The sequence below is a fragment of the Hippocampus zosterae genome, chromosome 18 (genome assembly GCF_025434085.1).
Source record: "Hippocampus zosterae strain Florida chromosome 18, ASM2543408v3, whole genome shotgun sequence".
Classification (NCBI taxonomy): Eukaryota; Metazoa; Chordata; class Actinopteri; order Syngnathiformes; family Syngnathidae; genus Hippocampus; species Hippocampus zosterae.
In genome coordinates this window covers 9,749,809-9,769,925 of record NC_067468.1, presented here as the reverse complement: position 1 = coordinate 9,769,925, position 20,117 = coordinate 9,749,809, and the positions used below count along the sequence as shown (strand labels likewise).

At 46.1% G+C, this 20,117-nt stretch overlaps 2 protein-coding genes across 3 annotated transcripts; one reads left to right on the top strand and one right to left on the bottom strand.

Annotated features, from left to right (window-relative positions):
- Positions 1–810: 810 nt before the first annotated feature.
- On the top strand, positions 811–9,829 carry grk5 (G protein-coupled receptor kinase 5). The gene is made up of 16 exons (XM_052050648.1): positions 811–953; positions 2,427–2,516; positions 2,612–2,724; positions 3,165–3,242; positions 3,334–3,431; positions 3,512–3,604; positions 3,687–3,750; positions 4,251–4,391; positions 4,759–4,949; positions 6,341–6,378; positions 6,613–6,702; positions 6,948–7,156; positions 8,453–8,590; positions 8,667–8,804; positions 8,891–9,022; positions 9,507–9,829. Exons 1-16 carry the CDS (start codon positions 902–904, stop codon positions 9,591–9,593), a joined length of 1,752 nt encoding a protein of 583 aa, XP_051906608.1. The 5' UTR covers positions 811–901; the 3' UTR covers positions 9,594–9,829.
- A 233-nt stretch (positions 9,830–10,062) lies between these two features.
- Positions 10,063–18,376, bottom strand: ash2l (ash2 like, histone lysine methyltransferase complex subunit). 2 transcript variants are annotated; one of them, XM_052050671.1, is made up of 17 exons: positions 18,226–18,376; positions 17,494–17,560; positions 17,282–17,427; positions 17,061–17,149; positions 16,888–16,982; positions 16,695–16,790; positions 16,499–16,594; positions 16,153–16,228; positions 16,053–16,070; positions 14,121–14,226; positions 13,360–13,577; positions 12,677–12,844; positions 12,339–12,532; positions 12,169–12,261; positions 11,298–11,396; positions 10,814–10,873; positions 10,063–10,751 (listed from the first exon to the last, which is right to left on the bottom strand). In XM_052050671.1, exons 1-17 carry the CDS (start codon positions 18,282–18,284, stop codon positions 10,644–10,646), a joined length of 1,788 nt encoding a protein of 595 aa, XP_051906631.1. In that variant the 5' UTR covers positions 18,285–18,376; the 3' UTR covers positions 10,063–10,643. The 2 variants fall into 2 exon arrangements, with proteins under 2 accessions (XP_051906631.1, XP_051906632.1); XM_052050672.1 differs by lacking the exon at positions 16,053–16,070.
- Positions 18,377–20,117: the final 1,741 nt, after the last annotated feature.

Sequence of the window (20,117 nt, the reverse complement as noted above, 5' to 3'; positions counted from 1 at the left end):
TCACAAAAATAAAAGTTTACTTACTTCATTTTGCACATGCATAGTAGAATCCTACTACAGTACTTGCATTTCACTGGTAGTGACACACACACACACACACACACACACACAAACGCATGAAAAGTTATATAGGTGTGTTGAATTGTCTTACTACCAAGTAGAAAGAGCCGACTAGTATATCACTAATGTGAGGCGAAATCCTCGTACCCTGCAAAATATTCACTTTTCAGGACACCCCCACCAAAAAGTGCAATAACATGTTTGGAAAGCCTTCTCGAACATGCGAATGTGATTTAGAGCACTCTGTTCCCAAGTATCTGTATGTGAGTGGTTCATTTCCAAGTGCCACATTGGCAATTATGAGGGTGTGCGCACTTATGAAACCACGTCACAACATCGCCTTTCTCTCACGAAAATATGCAAATGTTTGTGTACAGGTCAGAGTTCACATTACTGGTGAAAACCTTTTGGGGATGATTCATCTTGGCTTTGTTTTGGGGTTTTTTGGGATGTTGGAAACACTGCATTCGAACAGGGGTGTGTAGACTTTTGATAGCCGACGTTTGTCATCTCCACTTGCCAATCTGTCCCAAGGTGTACAGTACACGATGAGAACAATGGGCTGCGCGTCAAGTGTTGTACAAATTTAAAACAAATAGATGGAAAATCCCACCAGCGTTTCCGGTGGAATGTTCTATAAATAACTCGGAAAGCAAACTCGGAGGTCGCCCGTTTCACACAAGATGAGATAAGAACGACAATGAACAAAACAAGAAAAACATTCCACGGCCGAGGACGGCACGGGGCGGGCGTGGTCTACCTGCACAAACTCCTCCCCTTCCCTGGTGGAGGTATTTCAGTGCGATGTGTATTACATTTTCACGCACACGCATATGCTTTGATGGAGATTGACAGTCTGGTGGCCAACAGGGCTCTTGTGAGGGCCAGAGAAGGTACGCACGTCATTTGGTCGATTGGTCTTCTGGTTGCGATGCTAATGCTAAGCTAAGCTTTACTGGAGGCTTCACAGAACTGTGTGAAGTTCCCCCACGTTTGCGATTGCGTTTGACAAAGAGCGATGAGCGTTTGCCGCCTCGGGGGGTCACGACCTCGCGGGGTCCAGATCTCAGTGACCTTTCACCTTGTTTCGTTTCACACGGTGCTCAAAGGATATATTTGCATTTTAACGTTTGCCAGGAGAGGACGTCAAACGACACTAAAATGTGGTAATGCAGGCTCGACCTGAGAGGCTAAAAATAGGATGGGCACAGCCAAAATTTTGTGTGTGTGTGTCTGTGTGCACTTAAGCGTAGATACTTACACATAAATATGTTAGTGTGTGTGCTTTTATCCTGAGTGTATTCACGTTTGTAATTTAGATTTGATGTGCATTTTTACTGTGTGCACGCGCATTCGTGTCTATTGAAGTGCGTACGTTTACACACACACACGCCTCACAAAATGTTCGGGATATTTGGCTTTCGGATGAAATTTCAGAACTAACCTGAAATGTATTCAAATATTTACAGGTGAACTTAATGTGAGCTTCTCTCAGCTTTTGAATGCACATGTCCAATTGTTAAACGTTTCAGTACATTTTGCACAAGTTGCTGTTCCCCAACGAGGAGCTGGGCGGCAAAACTCACGACACCCTCGAATCGACCAATAAGTGTCGTGGTTCAATTCGAGCTGGTGTTGAACCAGTCGTCCTCATCATGCCGTTTCAATTCTTGATATCATGAGACCAAGACGACGGCTAACGGTGACTCAACATTATGTCGCCATGGCGATGCTTCAAACGGGGACGTTCTCAGACGGAAGCGGGCACTGAGCTTAGGGTGTCGCAGAGTGTCATCGGCGGGTTGCAATAGAGACACAGAGAGACTGGAAGAGTCACAGAAAGATGTAGGAGTGGACGCGCTTTGGCCACATCCCATGCTGATGACCGCTATATTGGGAACAATGCCCCCGAGTAAACGGACGATGAACGCCAATCAACTCCGGGCACGTTGTGAGAGACACAAGTGTCATGTCAGACCAGTCGAAAGAGTTTACATCAGCACGGTCCGAGTGCTCGTCGACCCGGATGTGCAATGACATCATCAGGCAACGGCTGTGGCGGACATTGGTGTACCTCAACCTGCACTTTCTCCAGACCTGAATCCTATTGAAAACTTTTTCGGATCAGCCGAGTCGCCGGGTAGAAAGGCGACTGAAAGCCAAATATCCCTCACATCCGTATACACGTGAGCGCACATGTAGCCATGTCTTTGTGGGCATGTATACATATATAAATACATATGAATACATTTTTGTGTGCATCTGGTTTTGTGTACCAGCGGCGTGAAGTGTGCGCGCACTTCAACTTGTGTGTACGTGTTTCATTATGTTCATAAGGGTGTGTGTGTGTGTGCGTGTCCACGTAGGAGGCGGGACCAAAGGCCGAAGCTGGAAATGGCAAGAGATGCTTCGCTTCCCGCACATCAGCCGATGCAGCAACTTGGCCGCCAACATAGGTGCGTGCGCCTCGGCTGCGTCGGCGTGTGAGAAGTGTGCGTGTGATGTGACCGAGAGACTCTGTGTGTGTGTGTGTGTGTGTGTGTGTGTTCAGTGCGGGACTTCTGGGACATATGCGTGGTGCAGCCCATCGGCCGAAAGCTCTTTGACCAGTTCTGTTACAGCCAAGACAAACTACGAAAGTACGGGGAGCTGCGTCAGGCTCTGGTACCACATATACATGCACGCACGCACAACATTCACACACACTTACTATTCTCACTTCCACAAACAAGGGTTTGAAATCACAATTTTAAACGTCTTAGGATAAGGATTTCAAGCCGAGTTGATTACAATACTGTAGTCGCACTCTAATTTGATTTCAACTTTTATTTTTTGGGGGGGAAAAATGTTCTCCATCCAATTTTCGGCCTGGCGCTGACATTTGTCTGTCGCGTTCCAGTGTGGGCGTGTATACATCGTGTAGAGCACAACACTTTTGTGCTGCCACTTGGACGCGTTTCTAATGATTTGGGCTTGTTACATAATCACACATCAGCAACAAATGATTCTTCTTCATCCTCCTTGGCACCGATTGAATCCCTTTTGTCAAAGCCACACAACAAGTTCCTTGGTGGAGGTAATTTGATATGCTGTTTTGTCTTCAGGACGAATTTGAGATGCAGCGAGATGAGGACAGGCGAGCGGTTGGACTACACATCGTTCAAGAGTTCTTCACCATTAATGTGTGTGTGTGTAAGCGCGTGCACATGGCCTCACTTTGTATGTATGTGTGTGTTTGTGTGTGTGTGTGTCCTCACCTATTTGTGTGTTCAGACGTCACAGTTTATCCCCGAGGTGTCCAAACACAAGCGAGGCTGCATGTGGAGTCTAGATCGCGAACCCTGGACTGATATCTTCAAGAACTGCAGAGAGTACGTTCCAGCATGCACCGCTGCTGCCCAGAGGAGGCGGGGCTTCGGGCTGTGATTGACAGCTGCGTTGTTGTGTTTAGTGATCTTCACACATTCCTCAGCGGAGAACCTTTTGAGCAGTACCAGTGCAGCATGTACTTTGACCGCTTCCTGCAGTGGAAGATGCTAGAAAGGTTAGTGATCGATTTGGTGAATTGATCGATTGACATGTGTCAGTCGCCTGGCTCGTAAACTTCCTCCATATTTGTCCTTCAGGAGGCCGGTCACCAAGAACGAGTTCCGACAATACCGAGTGTTAGGCAAAGGAGGCTTTGGGGAGGTGACTTCATTGTTTTTCCCTTCATTTTCAAAACTCTGCTCAACGTTGGCTGAAAATTAAGCGTCATACTTGGTGATACCAAAAACCCTTAAAAGGTTTTGGGTTTAAAAAAAAGGCCTACAGGTTAGAGTTTGTAGACTGGGTTTTCAAGGAAGGGGTTTGAAGCCAGGTTTAGGCTATAAATACAAAAGGACCAAGAATAGATTCCTGAGGAATCTCAAGAGTCCTGAATCAAAGTCTCGTTGAAGCTTTCAACAACTGTGACCAGAACCTTGAAGAACCATACGAGTCCTTAGTGCGCTTCGTGTAGATAAGCCCAAACGTCGCTGTTTATCAGAACACCCCCACCCTCCCCGATCAAATATTATAGATATATGTAATGTCTTTGGAACCCCCCCCCCCCAAAAAAAAAATCTAACTGTGAAGGACCAAGAACAGAACCCTGAGGATTGCCACACACGTCCTGGGAAGATGTTTCCAATGGTTTGCTTCCCGACCAGGTATGGGCGTGTCAGGTGCGGGCCACGGGGATGATGTACGCCTGCAAGAAGCTGCAGAAGACGCATGTGAAGAAGCGGCGAGGTGAGGAAATGGCGCTCAATGAGAAGGAGATCCTGGAGAGCGTGAACAGTCGCTTTGTGGTGAGAAACCTTTCCCTGTCGCGGACAACATAGTAAAGGTTCGCTTATCACGGAGAAACCACATCTAGGTTCCTTACGTATTGAGCCAAGTTTGTTTCAGTTCAGAATGGGTACAACAGCGGTTCTTCCTTGTTATACGCGAAAACAATGTGAAAAATTATTTGGCTCATGTCTGGTTCCTCGCGGAAAGTTATTAGTTTCTTTTGTTGAAAAACGGTGGCTCGAGCAGTCTGACAAGTTGCTAAATATAGCCCCAGCGAACAGTAAAGTTGTCAACACTGCGTTTGTGTTATCGAACGTATCTCCTGTGCGACAAAGTTAGCGACTTCAAACTTGAGACTCTGACGCAGCTGCTGTCATGCCTTAGGTGAATCTAGCATACGCCTACGAGACCAAACACGACCTGTGCTTGGTTCTCACCATGATGAGCGGGGGAGACCTCAAGTTTCACATTTACAACATGGGCCCGGCCGGATTGGACGATAAACGAGTGCGATTGTACGCCGCCGAGGTCTGTTGCGGTCTCATGCACCTGCACGAGAAGTCTATCATTTACAGGTGAGCCACACCAACATGTCAGACAAAGTCACATTTGTCAGTTGCAGACCTGGTAATAAGCTGGGAGGTGGGTAAGGGGGGTGGAGGGTGAGGGTCTGTTTCCCAAGCTCCTTTTCCAGTTGCCATGGATCATGGACTCGCTAGTTGTAGCTAATATGCCCTTCGGCAGGGAGAGTGGGTGGGTCCGACGGTCAGATCCATCGAGTTCTGTATAGCCAAGTCCCCCCCCCCACCCAGTGTGGCCACCCTGGCATAACACGAAGCCTTTTCGAGGTATGGGAATGTGGTGCCAATATGAGCTAGGTTGTTGTGGCCCTCTCAGAACCGGTTCACGTACTGCATACTGTATATTCGTGGCATAATCTGCTAAATTCCGATAATTATTTCAGATATGGCATCTTCACACTCGTTTTTTGAAGCCTTTGAGAAAATATTACGACAGAATGACACGTAACCTGAAATATCAGGCTTCTGAAATGATCTTCTCTCCTTTCCTCAATCTGCTTCTTCCTTGACAACGGTCCAGTTTAGTGTTTGTGAAGCCTGAAAACCCGAGACTGTGTCACAGTTTTTCCATTGCAGCAAGCCTGCGGATGCGCGGCGCATATTCGCTTGGGGTGTGTTGCAGTCGGCAACCAATTATCATTTTATTGAGGATGGTCCACTTCTGTCGCGTCGCTCGGTGTGTGCGGCGAGCCTAATGTGTATGGAGGATAGCATTGGTTTACAAGCGTGCTTTGAGAGACACGCCCATGGGATTCGGTTGCTCGGCGTGGGGCCACTCCCTAACGACTAGACGCGACTTTGGGAACTGCTCGCACTCATTTCTACAGGTGTTTGGGCACTGCGTATCGCTGGGAAAAAAAAAAAAACATTCAGAGCCTTGCATCAGGGGTGTAACAAAAACAATTCAAATTGGAAAAATCGATTTTCAATTGAACAGAATCAACGATACGACTCACTGTATCCGGGAATATCACACACTGCACAGATCGAGAAACGTATCGAATCTTCTCATCTCTCATCTTTTGTTGATGACTGACTTGACTATATGTAGAACCCGTCTCCTCTGTAAGTGTCATATACTGTTGAGACTACAGTGACCCCCCCCCTCCTTATACACAAAGACTGGGCCAGCCTGCAAAAAGGAAAGATTCGCCAATAATTCACCGTCATTATAACTGAACTGGAAAAAATAAACTGCCTTGGTTTTAATGCATTCATGCACCCTTTAACTTGATAACATTTAATCATGAACACATCGTTACGGGGTCTGGGGGGGAAAAACAAACAACTTTTTTTGGGGGGGGGGACACCCGCCTCCACATCCCCATGACATGCTTATGTCCATTCCACCACTCTCTGACATCAAAGGCCATCTTGTCTTTCAGGGACCTGAAGCCGGAGAACATATTGTTGGACGAACACGGTATGCAAACACAAAACTATTTTTAGCCTCGACGACACAACGGGTTGTGTTGCCTTTTTTTTTTTTTAATTTTAAATCACCGCTTAAATGGTCCAGCCGGGCGTGGTGGCCTACTCTGTTTAATGTGTGAGCTCGAAAACACCCTACACATGAATTCCTGGTTAATTACAGTTTTACGCCCTGTCTCCAAAAAAGAAACCAAAACAAAACGTCTCATGTGTTTTGTTGGCACAGGACACATCAGGATCTCCGACCTGGGCCTCGCCATTCGCGTGTCCGAGAGCGGGGTGGTGCGAGGCCGCGTGGGCACGCTGGGATACATGGGTCAGTATCCAACAAGATCGGAATCCACTTTCTTTCAAGAAGCCTTCTCTCTATCTTCAAACTAACACTAATCCATTTTTTCTTCCTAACACAACTTCAATTCAGGCAAAATAGCTGGTCAACTGAGCGTTTGCACTCGTTGTGAGCGCCTGGTACCAAATGATTATCGGCCTTTTTTTTTTGTGACAGCAGAACCTGATTTTTTTTCTCCCCTCACCAAAATCTTCCTTCGATCCCGTGCACAGCCCCGGAGGTGATCGCCCATGAATATTACGGCGTGAGTGCCGACTGGTGGGGTCTGGGTTGCCTCATCTACGAGATGACGGCGGGCCAGCCCGTCCTCAGAATGAAGGGCGAGCATCCCAAAAAGGTCGACATGGAGGAAAGGATCAAGACCAAGCAAGAGGAGTATGGCGAGCGCTTCACACCACAAGCCAAAGATATCTGCTCGCAGGTTCAAGGCCATCACTCTTGTTCTCATGGGAACCATAGATGCAAAAGTTGAACGGTGGCAAGGGTAGTTGGAAAAAAAATCCTTCTTCAATTTTCAGCTGAAAGGGGACAGTGAGTAAAAATGTGCTCATCTCTTAACATTATTTAATTTCAATAATATGGAGAAAAAAATCTGTTCTGCTACATCAACATAAATGTTGTCATGTAATTATAGGTGACGTAATGGCGAATTATATTCCATAAAATGCGCCTCCCCTACAGGAGGCTGCAATGTTTCGCCGCCATCTTTCTGCTACGGATACCTGACAGAGACAAACTTAGCGAACAGCGTTCCTCGGCATCGTGACTTAGAGCATCACGTAACAGATGCTATGCACGTACTCCGCCACTTGAGGAAATGCAAGAAAGTCGTCTGGGATGACACTTTGCTTGCACCTCTGCTGAAGAAATCGGTATCAAAGTGTGGGCTCTCTGAGGCGCCGTAGTCTGCGTGTTTTAAAATGCGTGCCCTTCATCGCATTCTATTGGCTCGCCACTAGATGGCCCTCAATTCTACACACTGTACTTTTAATCAATATAACTGAACCTAATCAACAATTAACCTATGAATCAAGTGACTAACCAGCTGATTGTATGACCAAAACGCCAAGCAAAGTAACAATTAACCTCCCAACCATTTGACCGATTGACTTACCGACCAATTGACTAATCAACACTATCAAACCATCCTATCAATTTATCAAATTCCCTAACCACACCGCAACCAATCAAATGATCAGCCAACCAATCAACTAACCAACCATGCGACGAACCATCCCACAAAACCAACCAACCAATTGATCACTCAACTAACCAACCGGCCACTCAACTAACCAACCATTCAATTTACCCAACTAGTTAGTTGATTAGTTGAGAGGACGGTTGGTGAGTTGATTGATAGGTTAACCAATTGTCCAATTGATTGGTCAAATGGTTTGATAGGATGTTCAAATGACTGGTTGCTTGATAAGTCAAATAATTAGATTGTTGGTTAGTTGGTTGAGCAACTGGTTGGTTGTTAAGCGTGAATGACAACCGGTTGTTCTGTCCAGTGGCAAAATGACACATTAGCAGCCACTTTTCCCAAAATCTTTGGGGGAGTGCCATCAGGACGTTGTCAGCGACAATATTTGGATTCATGGTGAAACAATCAAGAAGTTCAGTTGCCTCCACTCAACATTTGTGGGTTGCCATGACCTGAATGACTGAATCTTCACAGATGAAACACAAGATGTTGACTTTGATGTCTTGTCAAAAGCTGCTGGTCAAAGACCCCAACAGGAGGCTAGGCTGTCAGACGTCAGGAGGCCGAGACGTTCAGGCACATCCTTTCTTTAAAGAAATCAACTTCCGCATGCTGGAGGCGGGGCTTCTGGGGGCGCCCTTTAAACCTGACGTGAGCCACAATTTTTTTCAAAAATTGTTTAGTTTGTTGCCCAGTTGTGACCGCGTCCGTTTGCGGCGCTGTGCAGCCCAGGCTGGTTTACTGCAGCGACGTTCAGGACATCGAGGAGTTTGCTTCTGTGAAGGGCGTCACCCTCAACCAAGACGACAGCAGCTTCTACGCCAAATTCAACACGGGAAGCGTTCCCATCACCTGGCAGAACGAGGCCAGTCACCTTTGACTCGCGAGCCACACAGCAATCAGTCCAGCCCCACCTAAAGTTTCCTCTTCGTTTTCGGTTTTCTCCTGCAGCTCATTGAGACGGGCTGCTTCAATGAGCTCAACGTTTTTGGACCCAACGGTTCTCGACCTCAAGACCTGCAGTGGATGGAAGCGCCCGAAAGTCCAAAGAACGGCCTGTTTAACAAGATCTTCCGCAGATTTGTGAGTTCATATTTAGTTTTTTTTTTTTATTTAATCAGGCATATTGTAACAATAATGAACGATTTGTATTGTTGAACTATTGTGAGGTTGGACCCGGCCAAGGCTGCCCTTTGCCACTTTTGTGGACAGAATTTCTAGGTGCAGCTCAGGTGTTGAGTGGGGTCCAGTTTGGTGGCCTCAGTCATGCATCTCTGCTTTTTGCAGATGATGTAGTTTTGTTGGGCTTCAGTGATCTCCAACGCACACTGAAGCTGTTCCCAGCCAAATGTAAAGCGGTCGGGACGAGAATTAGCATCTCCAAATCTGTTGGACCCAGGGCATGTTGAATTGTCCAAAAGTGTCCCAAACTCCTTCTCAATTTCTGGAACAGTGTCTTATCAAGATCAGCAATGGTGTTACTGTGTCAATTTGAAAAAAGATTCATGCAGATCGGTACCACGTTGCTTCGTCGCATCCATGCTAAACTTGCGCTCTGGTCCCACAGCACCCCTCTGAGGCGAACGAGGACGGGGGACGGAGCCCCCTGCCCAACAACTTCATCACGTCAGGAATTCTGTCTGCGCCGAACTGAAGACTGCCAATCGCACGCTGTTTTCTGTTTTGTAAATGTACTGTACAGTGAACCCTCCCCGTTCCGCCGGGGGTTAGGGACCAATACCCGCCGCATAAACATTTTTTTGTTGTCATGAATTGCTTACATTCATTTTTAAAACCCTAAGCATACCCAAACTGATCCCCAAACGTTTTGATATCATTTCAATCTCGTCTCACTAAATTACCTTGACAAATAAAGGATTTGGATTCCAAGTGCGAGGACGCTGGCATTTACAATTGTTCACACGTGACTACATTCCTTCCATTTTTGTAAATATTTGATTCATGGTCCAACAGTGAGGAAATGTCTGTCTGCTACAATGTAAAGTAGCCAGTTGAGCAGTTTAATAAAGGCGATGGACTGGCCAAGCATATCTCCAGACCTAAATCCGATTGAGCGTTTGTCATTTGTCGATGATGGCAAGAACAGCCTGATGAACCAAATGTCATCCACGTAGCCTATTTTTATTTCAGTCCGTTAAAAGAAAAATAAACTGTGTACAGGAGACGACGCGGCGGGTGCGGTGGAATGAAGCACCACGTGGCACTCTAATGCGACAAACAAACTGGCGTTCAGAGTGTCGTGCGGTGTCGCCTGTCAATCAATAATCAAAATGATGACAAACGTTGGCCAAATTGAGGAATGCTTGCTCTGCATCATTTGTTTCAAGTTTGAACTGGGATAGAACTCAGTGATGCCCGACCGATGCACTTCGCCCAGGAAGTGTGTGGAAAATGATCCAATTTCACTAAATTGATCTTAAAGTATCAACTACATAAAAAGGGGATCCTTGTTCATTAATCTATGCAAATGACATATAACGATAGGTAGAAAATCTCTTCCATGATAATAATAATAATAATAATAATAATAATAATTAACCCGCTAATTGACTTTTAGTGGACATTGTTGTTAAGATTGGGGGGCACTGACCACTGTTGACTTGATCTTCCCGTGCCCTACCGCGTGTCAAAAGTCCAAATAAAGACAAGAAGCTGCCTGTTTCCACGGATGCATGCGGGCGGCTCATCCCTCCCAGGGCGGGCTGCGGCGTCCGTCCACCTCCGTCTCCACGTGGTACAGTGCGTCAGCCAGCGTATGCTCGATGACGGCACCCCAGCCCATGTCGCTCATCTGCGGACCAACAGCAAGCGTCAAAAAATGCACGACGGCGAGGGCGTCGGCGAGGCGCTTACCGGCTGGAAGGCGACATCCTTGGGGGCGTGTTTGAAGTGTGGCCCGAAGTTAACGGACACCTGGAGGCATGGCAAGGACCACGTGAACGGTCATTTTTATTGACAAAAAATAAACCAAGTATTCCATTTAAGAATGTTTTTGTGTTCTTGGAAAACAATTTGATGGTTTTTACAGCAACAACAAAAAAAAAAAAACCTACAAAAATGTAAAATATTCATTTCAATTGTTTATTTTAGCAATATTTATAAAAATAATATACGACGTAAGTAAGTTAACCGACTGTTTATTGAGATAAATGAACCATTTTAACATACCGGTACCCAATTTTAGGAGAACAAAATCTAATGATGTCAATTAGCGGGCCATACTATGCCCAGGCGTTACTGAAAAGAAGGAAGGAAGGGAGGAAGAAAGGAAGGAAGGAAGGAAGAAAGCGTGTAAAAAGTGAACGCCGGCAGCCGCGGCGGCAGAGGCGGCACTCACCGTGCAGCTCTTGTAGAGGGAGATGGCCGGGAAATAGATTCCTTCAAACAGGTTCTCGAAGGCCACGCCTTGGCTCGCGCCGTTCTTGTAGAACACCATCTACCAGCGGGCACATCAGAAGCATCAGTGAGAGTTCCTCAAACAGATACTGGCTCGCCAATGATAGACGCCGCACCCCGAATATTAGCCGGGTTCTGTCGTCGGCTTACTGTAAATTCAATAGACGGACGGCTATCATTTCTCAAACTTCTTGGAAGTCATTATCTTAGAAATGACACATCATTGGCGTGTACGCCAGACAACACGCGGCCTCAACTATGTCCCTATGGCAGATGTGAAGCTAACATTTTGCGTACGATTAAAAAATATGACCGTATTAAAATGACAGCTCAAAAACATTATTTTTGAACACACTCCATTTTATTCCTCAACAAAATCGACTATTTGGTGAATGAAGAAACATGTTGGATATAACATGAATATGAACATTCTTTGCTTGCCGCTTTGAGTGTGCCTTTCGTTTTTTGCTCCTTCCCCCTTTCTCCTCCTCTTTGCATAGCAGCTCTGCTCTCTCCTCGCGGAGGAGGAGGAAGAGGAAAACAAAGGTGATTGGCGCGATTCATTACAAACTCCGCAGAAGCAGCCAATCATCCTGTGCCCCGCTTCGACGTCCTCTCCAAAAATAGCTCGTTACCGGTGACAGACAGTATTCCTGCTTACTGAAACCTGGACTTTCAGACTTTGGACTTAACCGTCCGCCAAATCGAGGTTCCACTGTGTGTGTTTGCCTTGTGATGAACCGGGTGGACTGAATTCCATCTCCTCACTCCTGTCCATGTGTAATTGCCCATTGTTTCAGGCTCGTTCTCACCCTGCTGGGGCTCATGGTCTTCAGGCTCTTCTCGGCTTTGTCCACATAGTCCTTCTCCTCAAAGTACAAGTAGCTCTTGAACTTGATGAGCGCCTGCAAACAACACCAGCAAGCCGTCAGATTGTAGGTGAGGCGGCCAGGGGGCGCTCCGCTCCGGCTGGGTGCGTCACCTTGTCCTTGTAGGTGTCCGGCAGCGCTCGAGCCGTCTCGGTGCGGTCGGGCAGCTCGATGAGGAAGCCCAGAGTGTCCCCTTGGCCGTAGCCTGTGGAGTAGTGCTTGCCCATGGACTGGTGGAAGCGGGTGCCCTTCTTGCTACGCCACGAGTAGCTGAACTTGTCGTAGCCCAACGGCGCCTGCAGGTTACCTGGAAAGGGCGCACGGGACGCCGCAGCGCAATTCAAAAACACAATTAATACGTTCGCAACTGCCACACCTTATTCCAATGAGGAAATGTTGCACGTTCACAGTAAATGCGTGGTGCTCAAGTTGGCAGAGTGACAAAACTCACCGAGAGGTTGGGACCAGCCGAGCCGGGCGGCCGTGTCGGGAGGCATGTCTTCCACGGAAACCTCAAAGTACCAGCAGCCCTTACGCACGCCGTGGGAGGCGCGCACCATGGAGTAGCCCTTCTCGCCCGTCACCGTCAGACGGTCGTCGGAGATCTTCAGTTGGGGTGCTACGTGCAAGGCGAGTACATGTACACAAAATCAAGTCCCTGCATGACACCCAACAGATAAGAGGGGGAAGAATATACCACACGAGTAGAAATTCGGTCACTGGGTTTTACACTCCGCTAGCCACGGCCGTCGCGTGAATGGAATCTTGGTGACAAAGGAATTGAGTTGAAGTGAATTAGGGAACTTCTTTCAGACAAAAAGTCAGGCTTTGTCGCCATCTTTTGGCATCTTGAGGGCAAAGGAACTACATCAAAGTGGGGTCAAGAGCTTCGCTTGGACAAAAGTAGGACATTGGCAGCTTCATTTTTGACAAAACTAGTGCTTTGCTACCTTCCTGTCGCATCTCGGTGACAAGGAACTATGTTGAAATGAATCGAAGAGTTCCATTTAGACAAAAGCAGTACTTTGTCGGCATCTCGGTGCCAGGCAAACAGACTGAATATTCCAAAAGCATACCGCATGTACATAAAATTGAGTTTTCGTTGTTGTTCTAAGTTGAAGTTTGCATGCCGACCTCGGTCGTGCAGAGCCAGCAGAACGCGCTCGTAGAGACAGGCCCGGTACAAGTCGCCGGGGATGGGCTTGCCGGCCCAGCAATCCAGCTCCAGCTTCTCGGGGTCGGGGGCGTGCGGGTCCGGCTCGGCCAGGATGTAGCGGTAGCCGTCTTTGTTGAAGGGGTGCTCCAGAGGGTAGCCGTGGGGGGGCAGCCGCTGTGCCGAGAACAACGGGTCGCTGCGGTGGGGGGGAGGCACCAAAGTCATGTCACATTCAAAGGGCTACAGTCCACCACCGCAGACTTGCGGTTCAGCACCCATAGACTCACAGATTTTTTTTGGGGGGGGGGGGGGTTGTGCATATTTTCCGGGATATCCCCCAAGTTTGTCATAAAAAAAGTACGCTGAATGTTTGTCATCAATTGCGGCTTGTTTGCCTTATAGTAAATAAGTTGATTCCAATTCTAAATGTTGTTTGTGTATGCAGTTGCCTGACGGAAAATGTTTTTTTTTTTCCTCATTGATTTCGTAATATTCACATACGCCTTTTAATCAAAATAGAATTGAAATGCCAAACATTTTTTACGGTATCATTTTATTTCTTTGATTGATGAGAGAGAAATTAATATAGCCTGGAATTAATCCCAATGCAGTTTAAAAAGTCCTACCTGGGCTCAATTCATCTTTGTAACCTTCATCGCTTCAAAGCATTTTGTGATTTTTTTTTACGCTTCCATTTCTCACGGTAATATCACAAGCTGAAATTTCCACCGCACTGTACCTGCGTGTCCTCTTGGTAGCACCGGCGGTGGCACCCTCTTGCTGTTGCTGCTGCTGCTGCTTACGCTTGGCTCCTCTTCCTTTGCCCGCCACGGGCGCCAGAGCACCTTGGATGGAGGACAGCACAAGTCACAACACTTGCATTTCCAAATGCGGGATTTGCTTCCCCCCCAAAAAAAAGTCATACGTAGGAGGCCTCCGCCATTCACAAATTAATTTTGACTTGATTTGTCAGGATGATTTTCAAGGATCGTGATTTGACGAAAGCAACACTTTCAAATTGTGCCTTAACCTGTGAGTTTTGCCAGGTACAAGTGGATGCTCGGCTGATTATTTTTGTTTTTTTTTGTCTTGCAGTGTGGGCGCTTCAAAGCCCTTCCAGCACACGTCACAACTTCTGGCCATCGTCAATTCACATTGGTTTCCTTGCACACGCACGCAGAGTATAAAGCAGGGTATCGGGCACTATGTGAACAGGGGCGAGGCTCGAACGCGCACGCACGCACAGCGTAAAGCAGGGTATCAGGCATTGTGTGAACAGGGGGCGAGACAGGTAAGAATTAGTCAGTAAAGCATCTTCCAAACGCTACAAGCCTTTCGAGCTCATTATTTGGAACATCAGGAATGCAGCTCAACCAACGAGGCACACGAAGAGGCTGATAGGCGTTGGAGGGCGGCAAACAGGAAGTGCCACGTGAAAAACCATCGCGGCCCGACGTGGACTTTGAAAAGAAAAGGGGTCAAGGGACGCCGTAAGCAGCAGCGGGCCACACAAAAGGAGGCTGAGCGAGCAAAGCTGGACACACACGACAGTGAGCACAATCAAGGAGCGGCCATTTTCTTTCCACTAAGGATGGGCATTGGGCGATGTGGGAACAACGTAGACATAAAACCTGTCTTGCAACCCCTCCACCCCTCAAAATCTAACTCCGACTGTATTTTAACCATGTACCTGTACGTAATTGCACTTTGTGAGTCATCTCTTTATCATTTTTGCTACCTGCGGACTTCAAACAATACCAACACGGGACAATCTCCTGTGGAGCATTTTCTTTTCAAAGTGAGAGCGACTTGGATTCCAATGAATGCAAAGAACTACTAGTTCAATACACACCTAATGTAATCGAGTCATATTTGGCTATGTCGCAGTTCATTTCTACCTGATTTAGTGCCATCCGGATATTTTATTGTTGAGTACACCACAGCACAACTACTCATGTGATACAGATACAGTCAGAAGAGGGTGGAAACAGCCGCGGGTGATTGTTTGCTAATTAAATAAACGTTAACAAACAAAAGCACATTCTTGGCACGGCTATTGATAGCCTCAACTCACACCGTCAATGAACGCCAGAGTGGCTTCAGCTCTAGCCAGGAAAGAGCCTGTGAAAAGTACTGCACATCCTCCTCACTTCCTCGTCAAAAGGCGCTCATAGTCAGCATGACTATCGTTAAGAATATAAACGACAGCGACCCCAAGTGGACAAAAAAATAAAATCTATTGTTCGACCATTGTTGCCATATCATCCAGTCCTCCATTCAATTAACTGAGAATCTGTATTTGTTCTCTGTCTTTTACAAACTCTTTCTTCCTGGCTCACGCTTTTTGCTGCGCCAGTTTAAACCGACATGGCTCAGTGTGGTACAACGAAAAAAAATCGTCAAGATAAAATTAGATATGCAAGATTTTAAAATGGTCGCTCAAGTGAAACCACTTCGAGCGAAGCCTGATATGGCGAGGGACGACGATAGCAAGTCCACATGCGCTTTTTTCCTTATCAAAAATTAATTTTTCATGCCCATCCCTAGTTGGCTTGGAATCGAACTGAAACCAACTTCGATCCAGCCGGTCACATGACACCACCATCCACAACAACAACAACAAGAGCAGCAGCAATAGCAGCTGTCTGCCGCCACAAAAGCGAGTGTTCACCTGAGTAAGAGGATCCACCTGGAAGACACAACGCCAATCACGGTCAACTGCGTCGTCTCGCGTCCGACCTTAAGTGAGCTAAAAGGAAACTTTTACTGACCGTTGAGGCCTCCGGCGGTGGGCGTGACGGCCGACTGCTTTTGGGAGTCGTACGAGGGGCCGATGGTCCCCAGGTCCTGCACAATGATTTGATGTTTTTCATGAAACCACACCGTCGTATACATATCGTACCATTCCAGTGTTTGTGAGTCGCTAAGAAATGAATAATCTTTTTTTTCCTTTTAGGAAAAGCACAGAGTCTTGAATGTTTCTAATTAATTAAATGTTGGATTCTTTGAGGAAGAAAACCCCTGGTGTTGTTCTTCAGACGACCTGGCCCATTTATCAGTTTTCAAAATCAAATGTGACTCTTGTGCGCAAAGGTTTGCCCAGCCCAAGGTTAATACCTGGTCCAGCAGGCCAAACTTGGGGTAGTCCTCCTCAGAGTCTTTGCTGCCGGGGTCGGGGTGTTCCTTCACCAGGAAAACGTCGCGCTCTTTGCTCTGGGAGTAGGTGGGTGAGAGGTAGGGGGCGGGGGGTAGCAGTGTGAGATCACGAAGCAGCCGATGTGGGCTGCGGTGTGTCCGGGTGGCGACGCGCTACCATGGTCTTCACAATGTTGTTGGGCCACGTCAGCTTGCCGGGTCTCTGGCGGGTGGTCATGCACTCCCAGTACTTGTCGATGAATGGAATGATGTCCTGCACCCAAGGAGCCAGACCTCAATTATTTTAATCAATTAATCCATCAATTATTTTGACAATTAATCTGTACCCAGACGTTTGTGTCGCTGCTCACCTTGTCTTTGGAGAACATGGTCTTGGGATGCTCGTCTTGGCTCCTGGATCTCCAGGTTAGGTTCGCCAGCGCTGTCAGACACATCTCTTTCAAGTCTACAATCACAAAACCCAAAAAAACGGATGAGGACAGCATCGAACTGGATTGGAATGCAGCGGCGCATGGACACATACTGGCTTGTTTCCTGAGGAAGTAGGTGTTGCCGCTATGGTGGCAGACATTGCAGTGGAACACGTAGTTGGTCATGAAGGGCAGACAAGTCCTACAGAACAGACAGCGGATCGTAATTTTCAGTCGAGAGCAAGTGTCGGTACAAAACAAAATGGCCGCCCAGCCTGTGAGATAGACATCATTCATATTCCACAAACGCAATGCCGCGCCGTGGTTTACATACGCGGTATTGATGGCAAAGGTGTCAGCGGTGAACCACTTGGTACACAAGGCGCACTGCAGCTCCACCTCACCCAGCTGCCGCCCATTGTCCTCATCCCCGGAGCCGGTCAGCGTGTCGGCAGCTTCCGATGCTTCACCTGCCGCCTCCTGCAGCATCACAGCACTTCATCACGTGACATCATCGCAACACGGTGATCATCGTTCGATACTTGCCAGGCCCTCCTTGCCGCTGGAAGACTCTGTGTCCATGCTGACAGGAAGCTCAGTCAACACCGCCTCGCTACGTAGTAACAGTTTTCATTAAGAGTTGAACAATGAATGAAAATGTATTACTTTGGACATTGTGCAATAATTAACACAAAAAAATCATTAATTTGTACAAAAAGTAGGACAGAAGAACTTCGAAAAATTATCTAATTACAATTTTTCCTCCCTCAATATTGTAAATTATTAGCAATATTTTTAATCAAGGTCCTTGTATTTTTTTAACAAACAATAAATCCATCTGTATTCCAAAAAACAATATTTATTATACATGAATGTTCACGTGATATGAAGAAATATAGTATTTGAGTTTTGCAGAATATTTATTATCGTAATACTACGACTTCAGATTAACTTTTGGTCTTTTTATGTCTATCCTACATTATGCCACAATGATTTACACGTTGAGTTTTGCTAAATCTAGCGTCAACTTTACTAATATTGCCTGAAATATATCTGGCCTCTCAAGACGAATAAATAGGAAACGTGAACGTGTTTGCCGAAAACAAAGCTTGCCCCTTTCTCGCCAACCCTTCTGCACTACGACTGGCTCTACTCGCCAGTTCGCGGGCAGCTTTTGTGGCCAAACAGCGTCGAGCCTGCTTCAGAAGTATACCGTCAGAAAAGTTACATGTTTTCCTCATTAAGAGTGTTCTAATGTGTAAAAACAAGACCACTTACGTTCCGGCTGGGTCTGCTTCAGCCACAACGGTGCTACCCGCCTCTTCTTCTGACGCCATGTTTGAATTCGTTCCAAAGGAAATATCGCGAGAGCCCACCGGGGGACTGGAGCCCCACCCGGCTCCACAGCGACACTGTTGGCACGGAGGCCAACTGACCCTTTTTCTTTTGTCAAAATCTTTATTGAGAATTGATGTAGAACAAAATATGTAAACGTGATTAAACAATAAATAAACAATAAACAAATAAGCAACGCACAACAAAAACAACAAAAAATAGCATAGTAGGCTTTCATTCAAGGTCTATTAGACATAATTTACTAATCCATTGCAACGTACAAATACGTTTCTTGTTCTTTGTTAATTCAAAATTTTAGCATACAGATTAAATTTGACAAGAAATATCTGGAAGAGATTTGGAAAATCTTCACGTTCAAGACACTTAAGAGCATGAAATGGATCACAAAGGAAAAAGACATAATTTTATGCACAAAATGTGTAATTAATGATATCCTTCATCAAAATTGCAATAGTATGACAACTCACGTTTTCATTCCTCGAGGCCTCTAAATGATATCATCATTGTCATCAGAGCCAGTCAATTGTTCGTGTCTTTTGACTGTTAACAACATTGCATGTGCTGCCCAAAATTCACATATTCATCATTATTATCTATACATTTGGCTCTTCCTTAAATTGACTCCTGCATTGTCCTCCTTTGTAGCAGAGTCCATTCTGCTCCGCTGGTCTCCATCTGCTGTCAAACAAAAAGAAATCAACATTTTTAATGGAGAGCTCCTCCATTCTCAGTGACCGTTCAAAATGTCCTCTTTCAATAGCACTGAGATAGAAATGGTCCCCGACTGCAAGCATTTTTTAGGTACTATATATCATTTGACACACACACATAAACACCTTGCTCACACTGCTCAAATCGCAAATTGTTTTTCTTTACAGGAACAAATTGTCCTGAACACATTCTGTAAAACATTTGTTTAAAATGACAATTATGCCAATTTTTGAGGCCGATGACATGATCTATAGGTTTGCATTCAAGTCTCTCCTTCAGCAATTAGATGTCCTGTTTTACATTTTGTGACTACAACTGTCAAAATGTCATCAACAAGCTACTTGCCTGAAAAGCACAAAAGTAAACCATGAAAGGCATCAAACAAATGTGATTGCCATCAATTGATTTTTTAAACATGCTTGATGACTGTGAGTATTGTTCACGACGCGTGCCCGTGCAAGACCACCGGAGCGTCATGCATTTGAAGGGTCTTGCAGGTGCACAAAGGAGCAGGGCAATGAGCAAGACCCCCTGGGGGAGACCATCAATGGCTGAGGGCTATTGTTTAGCCACATAAGAGCGAGACGTTCTCCTCCCCTTCATCTCTGAATGGATGCACATCTGTGACACTCCATCAACAACAAAAAAACTTTACCACCAACTCATCCATCCACCCAAATTCTTTTGGGCTTTGTCGAGTTGAGGCCGAGACTGTGCCAATTCCTGCTGATTTTTTGCTATATCAGAAAAAAAGGCATAAGGAATTGACTTATTTTATTTCATCAAGTGGTTGCACAAAATAAAATCATCTGGATCCAGATACTCATCTACTTAAAATATGCATCTGGATCCAGGTGATATATAATTTTGTGTAACTACTTGACCAAATAAAGTTGAGTAAATCAACACAAACCTTTTTCAATGAGATGCAAAGACATCGCAGTACAGGTGTCACTCCAATGGTTGTTGTTTTTGTTTTTTTTGTTGTTTTTGCCCAATACATCCCTCTCATTATCCTTGATGATTGCTTGGAATGACCTGTGCCCATCAGATGATTGCAGTTAAGTTTTGTGGCAGAAAAGGACAATTGTTTCCCATTTGCA